The sequence below is a fragment of the Panthera onca genome, chromosome B1 (assembly GCF_046562875.1).
Source record: "Panthera onca isolate mPanOnc1 chromosome B1, mPanOnc1 haplotype 2, whole genome shotgun sequence".
NCBI classification, from domain to species: Eukaryota; Metazoa; Chordata; class Mammalia; order Carnivora; family Felidae; genus Panthera; species Panthera onca.
This window is the reverse complement of record NC_138342.1, coordinates 20,425,507-20,437,903: the sequence shown is the minus strand read 5'-3', so window position 1 is coordinate 20,437,903 and position 12,397 is coordinate 20,425,507. Positions and strand designations below refer to the sequence as shown.

Here is a 12,397-nt window from a genome sequence, read left to right as displayed (position 1 = left end):
TTTCATTATGAAAAATTTTTGAAAGAAATACCTGAAGATAACTGTCAACAGTTTAGGAGTCTATTCTGAGAAAAAAAGTAATACTATTTAAGACTTATCAGGTAGGGGTGCCTGGGTGGCTCAGTTGGTTAAGTGTCTGACTCTTGGTTTAGGCTCAGGTCATGATCTCATGGTTCGTGAGTTCGAGCCCCAAATGGGGCTCTACACTGACCACTTAGAGCCTGCTGCTTGGGGTTTCTCTCTCCCTCTCTCTCTGCCCCTCCCTGGCTCTTTCTCTCACAAAATGAACATTAAAAAAAAAAGACTTGGGGCCCTTGGGTGGCTTAGTTGGTTAAGCGTCCAACTTCAGCTCGTGATCTCATGGCTCATGAGTTCAAGACCTGCTCAGGCTCTGTGCTGACAGCTCAGAACCTGGAGCCTACTTCAGATTCTGCCTCCATCTCTCTCTCTGCCTCTCCCCTGCTCACAAACCATCTCTCTCTCTCTCTCTCTCTCTCTCTCTCTCTCTCAAATATAAATAAACATTAAAAAAATATATTTAAAAGAAAGACTTATCAGGTATACCACATCCTAATGGATTTGCTCCTTGAATTAAACTTGATAAAATCTAGTACTAAAAAATACTAAATGGTTTCCCTCAACGAAAACAATATAATACTACCAAGCAGACTAGCCAGGGCTGTTGAAGAGCCAACAAAGAGCCTACAATATATAACTAAAATGCAAATTCAGTTTCCATGTATCATAAGATCACAGATCAAAGTCTGAGCATGTTACTAACTCCGTTTGCAACCAGAACTACCCAGTAAATGGTGCAACAATCCCAGACCAATAGTTTATTATGTTGTACTTTATTCTTTTTAAAGTTTATTTATTTGAGAAAGAGTGCGCGTGCGTGTGTGTGCATATGTGTGTGTGTGCAAGCGGAGAGAGACAAAGAGAGAGGGAGAAAGAGAATCCCAAGCAGGCTCTGTGCTGTCAGCACAGAGCCCAAAATGGGGCTCACCAACCATGAGATCCTGGCCTGAGCCAAAATCAAGAGTCAGACACTTAACTGACTGAGCCACCCAGGCACCCCGAGTTGTACTTCAATTCTCAAAGGTTTCTAAGAAAAACTCTTTTATAAGATTCTTCAATACATTTCTTAATTTAGAAACTTCCATTTCTACCCTGGATTACTTAATGGAAATAATTGTTCAAAGTAAATTTGATAAAAAGTAATGGAAAAGTAAAACAGTAGGCAGAATTCAAATAGCTGGACCTCAGTGGAAAAAAATAATTGCCACTGTCCAAAAAAATAAACAAATGGACAAGAATTCTAATACAATTATAAACAGTTACAATAGCATCAGATATTTCTAATACTAAGAAATATTTTTTTATCACAAGTTATAAGATAGCTCAAAAATTTTATGCTGATCCCAATTCTCATGTAATGTTAAATTTGGCTATCTGGTTTTCATAACAATAAAAGAAGAAGACTCAATAACTATCATTCCTTTTAGGTTTTTTGGTTTTCTTAAGTATTATCATTCAAATCAGCCCAGTTGAAACAGCAGTGGTTTTTCTAAATACACTGTGGTCACTGGGATAACTTTGTTCTCAGTTATAACCAACACCAAATATTGGCGGAAGTGAAAATAATCATAGAAAACAAATGGTAAAAATTAAAATTTTACATATTTAAATATTAATACGTCTAAATTTTTTTTCCAAGTCTGCAGAATTTAAAGAGATAGCTTCCATTTTCCAAGGTGTTCACTGTGGGATTACAAATCACATTCCATCTGAAATACCTTCTCCAGCCTCGCCTATCACGTGTCTGCATCCCAGCTGCCCTGACTTAAATATCATGTCGGTCGATAAAGCCTGAACTCTCAGGGGTGTCTGGGTGGCTCAGTCGGTTAAGCATCTGACTTCGGCTCAGGTCATAATCTTGCAGTTTGTGAGTTCGAGCCCCACGTCAGGCTCTGTGCTGACAGCTCAGAGCCTGTTGCCTGATTCAGATTCTGCGTCTCCCTCTCTCTGCTCCTAGCCTGTGCGTGCATGAGCGCACTCTTTCTCTCTACCTCTCTCTCTTCCCAATCTCTCTCAAAAATAAACATTAAAAAAATATATATAAAAAACAAAGCTTGAAATCTCTCCCCACAAATTATAATTTCACATGAACCACAAAAGATATCAAGTTGATCAGTTTCTATCTTGTATTTTGGTTATTTTCATGTCTTAAATGTTAGGCTTTTTCACTCATCTTCATGTCCTCACACTACTGTCTACACAAAGGTACGTAACAGTAAAAATACCCAACGATCTCGCACTTCTGAATCCCCCAGTGCTCACCTTTGTGGACTGCTTTATACGGATCACACAAGGAAAAGTTGTTTCTAGTCAATAAAAGAATTCAACTTACTTGATCACTTTCTTAGATGCAGTGATCTGAGGACAAGTACTACGTTTATGATCTAATTCACCACAAATAAAGCAGCCATCTTTAGGGGCCCCGCAGGAATGATCTGGAAGAGCACAGTGACCGCAAATGCTACAGTGGATCCAGGCTATAAAATAAAAATTCAGTTTTGGAAGAAGTTCATTTAATGTAATTTTTCATTTCTTTATGATAGAGAGGATGAACAGTGTTTACTTGAAATTACCGTGACTGGTTTGCATAGTTGTTCATACTTTGGCTAAAGAGGCCAAGGTAAAGAGTCGGAATCCCACATAAACCAGCTAACTTCTTTCTGATACATGGCAACAAATGCAGCCCTTCAAGGAGTCATGAGCTGGAGCCACTGACACCATGGGGTTGGCCGAGGGACACAGAGCCCTATTAAAATAAGCCAAACCAGGGCACCTGGGTGGCTCAGGCGGTTGAGCATGTGACTCTTGACTTCAGCTCAGGCCCTACGCTGCCAGTATGGAGCCTACTTGGGATTCTCTCTCTCTCCCTCTCTCTCTGCCGATTCCCCACTGCACCACCACCACCGCCCCCCCGCCCCGTCCCTCTCAAAGTAAATAAAAATGTTAAAAAAATAAAATAAATTAAATTAATAAAATAAAATAAGCCAAACCAAATGCCACACTGAAATAGGTTACAGTCATATCTCCCTATAAAGGAGAGAGTGTGCATTTTGGTAACTGCAAAAACTACAAAGCAGGTAAGATCAATGCAGGTGTCTATATTAAGTTTTTTTCTCTTATAGATACAATTAAATAAAAACCCTATCTGGGTGAAGAAAACCGCTGAAATGTTTTCATAGGATGTCAAACTCTAAGTCTAAATACTTACAAGGTTTTACACACTTTTTGCAGAGAAAGCAATGGTTCCACTTCCTGCCATCCTACAAAAATAATTTTTAAATTATGTTTAATGTATCATAAAAATCAAGTTCCACAATTAAAAATTAAAATGTCTTATTAAAATCTGTGTAAATTATTCACTCCATATTTCTCACTTTCCTGGGCTTCCCAATTAAATACTTTGATTTTAATTGATGCATTTCTCCACTCAACTCAAAGGCCGCCTTGATGGGCCCCAATTTCCTTAACTGGAAAACTAGGGGATTTATCTACATGATCTTGAGTTCAAGCAATCCATACTGCACAAAGAAGGACTCAATGAAAATTTCAAGAGAATTAATGATTCATAACTTTGACATGTCTATGTGGTGTAATCCTTAATAAAATTCGTATTTAAGAATTTTAGATAATTTAGAAAGATAGAGATTACAGGGTACTGTCTGGGTAATGTTAAATCCGGGAAACAAAACTACCTAGAAAAATGTATAAGACACTTTCGTGTATAAGGCACATGTCCCATTTAATGAGAATTATAAAGAACAGACTGATGAATCCCAACAGGCTGAGAAATGGAATCCTGTCAGCCCCGAGACACCTCCCCTTTCTAATCCAGCAAACCCTCCCTCCCCATTGAGTAACACCTACTCCGCTTCCTGGGATGGTCATTTCCTTGCTTTTGTCTATTTTTTACCACTTATGTGTGCCTCTCTAAATGATAAAGTTTGGTCTTCCTCATTTTGAGCTTTATATGATCTGGGTGTAATTTTTTTCTCTTAAATAAAGAACACAGAGAATTTCTAAACTGATTGAAAATACATGTAATCAGGTGTGCTGCCACAGTTAAAAACAAGTATAACCCGTCATAAAATTATGGAGTTTTGAAAACTGTACTTTATAATAGTTACAAAAATATAGCCTTTCCTTTGGAGAATGATTTGTGTATATTACCCAAACTGAACTTCCTATGTTCTTTCTGACTGGATTTAGCTAAAACAAATAGGCCAACTTAAGTGTCATCCCACCTCTTTAAAACAATAAACAGGAGGTGTGTCCCTACAGTCCTTCCTTATCTGCAAAAACTGGCAGAGTACCTAGGGCCCCTGGGTGGCTCAGTCGGTTGAGTGTCTGACTTTGGCTCAGGTCACGATCTCATGGTTCACGAGTTCGAGCCCTGCACCAGGCTCCATGCTAACAGCTCAGAGCCTTGAGCCTTCTATGGATTCTGTGTCTCCCTCTCTCTCTGACCCTCCCCTGCTCACACTCAGTCTCTCTCTCCCTCAAAGTAAATAAACATTAAAAAAAAAATTTTTTTTTAATTAAAGAAAAAAATGAATTCATCCATGCACAGCCCTTAGGAAAGGGCCTGGCACATAAAAAGTGCACAGTATGTTATTAATACTTCATTACAATACTGATGGCATCAATAGTTCCGTATTTTACCTAAAACACCTTAAATTTATCCCCAACACAATTCAGCACTCATCTCACGCCTTATTTAAAATACTTCTAATTTTAGCAGTCATACAGTCCCATAGCAAAGTGAATTCAAATAACCACTAACGATGATGAACGCAAAGGCTGTTGTACTTTATAATTAGACATAAAATACTCTATTAATGTACATTTAGCAAATGATAATATGGTAATACAAATTATAATATTATCAAAATAACCTTAAGCAAATGTAATGGCTAGTAAGCTAAAATAAAACTAATATATTTGAATAAAAATGCATTCTATAGGAACCTATACCTTGGATGTGCAAGAATTACAGTGCTCACAGTGTTGATTCTCTAGGGAAACATATCGTTGACATAAAGGGCAAAATCTAAGGAGGAAAGAAACAGACTTAACTCAGCTGCATATTCTCATGAAGATTCACAGAGTAGATAAATGGCACTTGTTACAGAGGTTGGGTGTAATCCAAATGAAATTCAATATAAAATATAGACCAAATTTAAAAGTAACAGAAGAACTATATGAGTCAATATGAGAATCATTTTAATGTTAGATATATGGAACTTTATTTTCAGTGACTCATGTATTTCAAGGTCCCACTATGATCTTACCTGTACCCTTCTTCACTAGGAAGGATTATTTTGCTGGGTGGGATATTGGTGAAAATACGCACAGGAGATTGTTTTCGACCTGTCTTTCCATGTTTATAAAGTGCGTGATTATCATAATCTACCTAGAAAGTTAAAAAAAAATTGAAAAAGAACATTTACTCAAATGAGTGAACATCTATGAAGATTCTTTACCAAAAAAGAACAACTGATGCCAAGATAGGAGTTAAACCAAAGTATTTAACAAGAAACTATTCTTTTTAATTGTTTTTAACGTTTGTTTACTTTTGAGATAGACAAAACGAGTGGGGGAAGGGCAGAGAGCAAGGGAGACACAGAATCTGAAGCAGACTCCAGGCTCTGAGCTGGCAGCACAGAGCCCAATGCGGGGCTCGAACTCACGAACCGGTGAGATCATGACCTGAGCCAAAGCTGGGTGCTCAACCGCCTAAGCCACCCAGGGGGCTCTTACGAAAAAATTCTTAAAAGCAAAAGTTTACTTATTAATCAACAGCCTCAGAGAGGCCTCTGTGGCAGTGAAATTTCATTACAGAAAAGGCAAACTTTGTTATGATAAGTTCATATTGCCCAGTATTGAGAGAACAACTGTAATCTTTTACCCAATACAACAGACTTCACGAGAAGGACTACTAGGTAATTAAGAATTTGGCTTCTGGCACTAAAAAAATTCCACCCCTGAAGACGCGTGCCTGTCAGGTGTCAGGTCAGCGAGTCTCAATCCAGCCTTACTTTGGCCCTCCACCATTCACTATGCGACCTCTCACGTCCTGGTAGAGCACAGGTTCAGGGACCAGACAGTGGCTCTGCCACTCACTTGTTGTGACCAGAGGCACCTTCACATAATCCTCACCTGGAAAAGGAGGTTACTGATTTCTGCCCCAGGGGTGCTGTGAAGGTTACACGAGATAATGTGTGTAAAATACTGAGTTCAAAGCCTGGCATGTGGTGGAGACAGAGAAAGATGGAGATGAAGAGAAAGTCACAACTATAATTGTGACTATTTCAAACATTTACGTCTCCTCAACACCCTGACTCGGCTTTCAGCCTTGGCAGCTCATCCTGAAAGTAAGCTGAAGCCAACAGGCACGGCTTCAATAGGCTTCTTGCTCCCGCCTCCTTCTCCAACCTCTCTGTCATCCATATGCATTCTCTCTTTGGCTTTAAACCTGCTCTGAATCCACCTGGTCACTAAGTCCATCTTTCTCTAGATCAGTAATTCTCAGGTGCGATGCCTGGATTGGCAACACCAGCACCGCCCCTGAGATCTTGCTAGAAAAGCACATTCTCCCCAGCCTAAGACCTAAGAAAAGAGAAGTTCTGGGGGTCAGGGCCTGCAATCTGCATTCTCTTTTTTTTTTTTTAACAGGAACTATTTATGTATGTATGTATTTATTTTTGAGAGACAGAGACAGCATGCACGTGAGCAAGGAAAGGGCAGAGAGAGAGAGAAAGAGAGAAAGAGAGAGAGAGAGAGAGAGAGAGAGAGAGAGAGAGAGAGGAGGACAGAGCATCCCAAGCAGGCTCCAAGCTGGCAGCAGAGAGCCCGATGTGGGGCTCGAACTCACGAACTACGAATAATGACCTGAGCTTAACCGATGGAGCCACCCAGGCACCCCCACCCCCTGCTCCACAATCTGTAGTCTTAACAAGCCTTCCTGGCACACTAAAATTTGAGAAGCGTTGTTCTAGATTATCCGCAAGAATACCATGAGATTTTTATAAAGTCAATACAGGCAGAGCCCAACTTTCAAATAAGTTAGACTGAATTGTTTGGATTCTAAACAAGAATACACTTAAGAATTTCATAGAAGAACTGGCTTGCAAGCTAGCTATTTAATAAACAAATCACAAAAATATAAAGACTTAATGACAATGGAAAGAGAGGGCCTTTAATGAGAAATTCCTGAGCTCTCTGTATGGCCCTGCTGTGGCTGGCTATCAGACTAACAGATGAACAAGTTCAGGAAGACTCATCAATAAGCTTTAGCAGCGGGGGGAAAATAAGTGACACATGAGGAGACCCAGCTAAACAAGGGACAGTTGGGGAGGGGGCGGGGACAAACCCTGGGGGTTCTGGTTAACTATCAGCATGGTAAGTCCACGGTCTGGCGTGACGGTGTGAGAGCTGACATGGGCTCACAGCTGCCCTATGCAGAAGTGTAATATCATAACAAGGAAAGGATGAAGTTAGATTACATTTGAAGCCCTGCATTCAGTCACTGCATATGAAGAGAGACGCTGATAAAACAAGTTCATTTCTACCAAAAGTAGTGAATGAATGAATGAATAGGATTTGTAGTTTAACGTACTGGGGGTGGTGTTTATTCAGAAAAGCGAACACTGGGAAGATCTGATAGCTGTTTTATAACTGAAGGGGTGTCAGTGGAATCGAAATTAGACTTAGCCTTTATTGCTCTGGAGAATAGAAGTAGGACCAATGGTTAGAAGTTAATAGGGAGCATATTTTATCTCAATATGAGAAAATTTTCTAACGATTAGAGCTATTAAATAAATTGAGTTGCCTTGTAAGGCTGCAGGACTTTGCTCACTGAAAGCATTCAAGTGAGGCCGGTGACTCACTTAGTAGAGACGATTATTATGGTGAAAAGTTAGCCTACGTTACACCCCTCATGTTTCTTTCCAACTTTAAAATTCTATGAATATATGTCACCTATTAGAGGCTAAGATACAAAAGTAGGTTTTACTTCAAAATTACCTTAAAATATTACTGTAGTAGTTTTCTTTTAAACCTATTTAAATTCATAATTTCTCCCTAATACACTCCTCTATGTACTCAATAAAAACATGATACCTTATTAAATTCAACAAAGATATTTTGAACATTTATGAGTATCATAAGAAAGAAAAAACCTTCCCAAGAGAACCTCAGGAAGATCTTCAAATGTTGGAAAAGAGGACCTTAGAAAAATTTCTAAGAAATGGAATATTCGAGGCAATACAACGGATGGCAGATAGAAGAGAGGGAAAAAAAAGAACAATCTCTTTATGGCTACCCCAGGAGTTGGAGAATGTATGTGTCAGGAAGGTGGTTGATTGCTTGATTTTGCATAACCTAATTGAGATTATTATTATTTTTAAATGCGGGTTTGTTGTGCTAATTAACTATAAACATATGGTATGTAAAATGCATGCTGCTAGGGTAAATTAATGTACCTCTAACATACATCCATATTTCATAGCTTCATCCACACAAATAAACGTCCTATGGAAGGAAGCGCTGTAAAGCAAACACAATTTTGCAAATTGCATATCACTAGTGGTAGAGCTGATACACCATTTTCCCATCATTATCTCTGACATTTCACTCACAATGATGATGAGAGGCATTTTCAAATAGAAAATTTCTCCCATGGAACTGATTAATGTGATGAAGTACTGTATAGAAATGAGGGAAAGCACAAAATCTCTGCAGTTCTTAACTTTTAATTTTATCTATACGCAAATTTCTTCTGTAACACGAGACTGGAACTGGTTATACAGACACCAAGACGTTCAAGTCACCAGACATTTATTTTGCACCTACTATGTCCTAGGCATCCCTCCGGGAAACAAAGATTAAAAAGACACCGTACTTGTATTTATTTTCCCAATTCCCTAAGGACTATAATCTATTTATTTAATTTCAGTGTTTCAAAAGGTCTGAAGTGAACTCTTCAGCTCCATCAACCAATTTCCACCAGAGCAATAAGGTCTTTTAGTCATATTCCCCATATTCCATGTACCTCTTATTTAAAATTATAGGGGTGCCTGGGTGGCTCACTCAGTTAAGCATCCTACTTGGGCTCAGGTCACGATCTCATGGTTCATGAGTTCGAGTCCCGCGTGGGCTCTGTGCTGACAGCTCAGAGCCTGGAGACTGCTTTGGATTCTGTGTCTCCCTCTCTCTCTGACCCTCCCCCACTCACACTCTGTCTCTGTCTCTCTCTCTCTCTCACTCTCAAAAATAAAAAAAAAACAAAAAAATATTTTTAATAAAATAAAACATTATATACATACAATATATATTATAATATATGTTATATATACATATAATCCCCTTTGTCACTCCAAACCCTTTACATGTTTGTTTATTACATACAAGTTTTAAGAATTTCAGTTGCCATCCTGTAAAATTTGCAATCATTTGTCAGGAATTCCTGTCAAAATATCTTCATTTCTGAACATGAAAATAAAAATTTCAAAACACAGTTTAACACAGGATGATTTTTTTAAAGATAGCTTAAAAAAAAAAAGCGAAGTTTGTACTTATAACAATCCAAACAAATGTCCCAGATGAAGGAGAAACAAGAGATCGTTGCATGTTCGCAGTGGAAGGGAAGTGAGGTGATCTAGTTCAGATACGGTAAATACAGGACCCGAATGCCACTACTCCCTGACCCTGTCCCTGTGGCAGACATCACTAATCAATCACACACTACTCGCTGCCACTCGGCATGGTATTCTCAACAAATTCTCCAGGAAGTCACTACCAATTTATCAGGCTTACCACTAAAGCACTAAAAGTGAAACTTATCTGCCATCTCTTTTCTGATTCAATCATTTTATTTTATAGGTAAGGAAACAGAGACCAGGAAAGATAAACTGACTTCTTCCAAGATTAAAGAGCCTCTAAAAGGCAGTATGCTAGGACTCACACTTCTGACTGTGAATCAAAATTTCTTTTCATTATCACATCCTTCCTTTCTAATCTGCCCTTAATAGAACTTTTAGTTTTCTAGGTCTTCGATGATTATTTTATTCTGTAGTCATCAAGTGCTTTATCATTGAAGAGTCTGACTTATATTTTATGAAGATTTGCAGCATTTCTGCATTCTTCTTACCCAGAAAGTATTAAAGTATTTCAAAAAAAAGAGATTTAGTGATTTTTTTTTTTTTTTTTTACTGTATTATGGTTTGGGAGCTTATAATCATCTTGGGCAATGTGAAAAAGAAGGTCTAATCAAAGTCTATGGCAAAAGACCTGGGAAGGAGGACAAGAGACTTTCAAAATTTCATTTGATGCAGGCAGCTAATATACAAGAAAATAAATTACCACAAAGTAAGGTTAAAATAACAAGAGAAAGAAAAGAAAGAAAATAAAAGTGTCAGAAAGGATAATAACAGTAAATCCAGAAAAAAATCAAAAGAAAGAAATAAAGAAAAAAAGAAAAAGAAAGAAAGAAAAGAAAAGAAAAGAGAAAAGAAAAGAAAAGAAAGGCCATCAAGGTAAGATACAACAAATAAGGTTTATAAACACAATGGGAGATACGGTGAAAACAATTTCTCCATCTGAGCATATAAAGGGCAGTAGTGTTCTGATCTTTAGTAGAAATCAGGAAAAACAAAGATTTTTCTTTGTTTCACAGATTGTATTCTAATTTTCCTTTTCAAAGTTTGGCTTTCTCTTTACCAAAAAGACTACTTTTTACCCTGATACATATGGCCTAATTAGAAACTTTTTCACCAATACAATGAATTGTATAATTATCGTTTTTTTAATGTTCATTTATTTTTGAGGGAGAGAGAGACAGACCGAGAGAGAGAGCGCACGTGTGCAGGGGAGGCATAGAGAGATGGCGAATCCCAAGCAGACTCGTCACTGTCAGTGCAGAGCCGGACGCAGGGCTCGATGTCATGAAATGTGAGATCATGACCTGAGCCGAAATCAAGAGTCAGACGTTTAACCAACTGAGCCACCCTGGCTCCCCTGGATAATTATTTTTTATAAGCTTGGACCTTGGAACGATTTCTCAACAGCGAGACTCCAGTATTCCCACAGGTTCCTTCCTAGTAACACAGGCTGTCAAAACAAACAATGACTGGTTTCTCCACAGTAACCTCTCTCATCCACTCTACTCTTGATCTGCCTTCTTTGGGCTCCTTGCCATTTCAAACTCCTGCCCTTAGTGAAAACTCATCTCTAAAAGTGTATGGAAGGGCGCCTGGGTGGCTCGGTTAGGCGTCCGACTTCGGCTCGGGTCATGATCTCGCGGTTCGTGGGTTCAAGTGCTGAATCAACCCGCTTCAGATCCTCTGTTTCTTCCTCTCTGTGTCCCTCCCCTGCTCACGCCCTCTCTCAAAAATAAACAAACATTAAAAAATAAATAAATATGAATGGACCAGTTTTCTGAGGGACCTTATGTTTTGCAAATTTAATGTTTCAGATACTGTACAAAAAAACAAAAAAAAAAAGCCCGAAAGAAGAGTTTTACCCCCACCTTGGGACTGTCTGAATGGTGACAATAAAGTGATGGTCACAACAATGCTGAGACCAATAGCCTTTAATCTACATTTGCTGTGCGTCAGGGACGAGGCTAAGCCTTTTTGTGTGTTATATAATTCTCAAAACCTTATTGAGGCAGATAGATTATTACTCTGCTCATTTAACAGGTCACATGGGCTGCAGAGAGTTAGATAAAATGTACAGGCCTAGCTAGTAAGGGGCAGAACCAGGATTAAAACCCAGTTCCTTTTCAACTCTGGAGTTCACACTGGTTTTCAGACAGTTATTTATTCAACGTGTATAAGGCACCTACTATTGTGCCAAACATCGTGCCACATGATTCTTCACTGTCAAAGGCAGCAGGCGCTCCTGCCAACTGAGAAGTTTCCTTGGTTAACATCTTTAGGATATGGCCGCTATCTCTGCTCTGCAAATGTCCACACTAGAGGCACCTCTCAGACAAGAAACAGAAAACTGTGTGTCCTAAAAAGGAAAGTAAACCGGAATCGGGAAGAATTATGACATGGACTTTGCCTAAAGCAGAGCTTGAGAATTCAAGGTTAAAATGGTTTGTGCTATGTACGCTTTTGGAAAGGAACCTGGTAATATGGTTCAGAAGCCATAGAAATGTCCACTAAATTCGATAACATAATGTTTGGAATTCTATTTCGGTTTTGGAAATTTATTTTAAGGACGTTATGTAAAATATGGAAAAAATTATTTGAATAAAAGGTGTTTATGGCAGTGGTATTTATAGTGCCTTAAAGGTGGAAGCAATCTGAGTCCAAAA

General features: G+C 38.6%; 1 protein-coding gene across 1 annotated transcript in view; it reads right to left on the bottom strand.

Moving 5' to 3' along the window:
* ZCCHC4 (zinc finger CCHC-type containing 4) overlaps window positions 1–12,397 on the bottom strand; it is a 50,554-nt gene that overhangs the window by 3,020 nt on the left and 35,137 nt on the right. The window contains exons 9-12 of the mRNA XM_060655314.3: window positions 5,367–5,488; window positions 5,050–5,125; window positions 3,287–3,338; window positions 2,411–2,555 (exon numbers count right to left, since the gene is read on the bottom strand). Coding sequence (XP_060511297.3) covers window positions 2,411–2,555; window positions 3,287–3,338; window positions 5,050–5,125; window positions 5,367–5,488 — 395 coding nt within the window. The remainder of the gene's footprint in view (window positions 1–2,410; window positions 2,556–3,286; window positions 3,339–5,049; window positions 5,126–5,366; window positions 5,489–12,397) is intronic.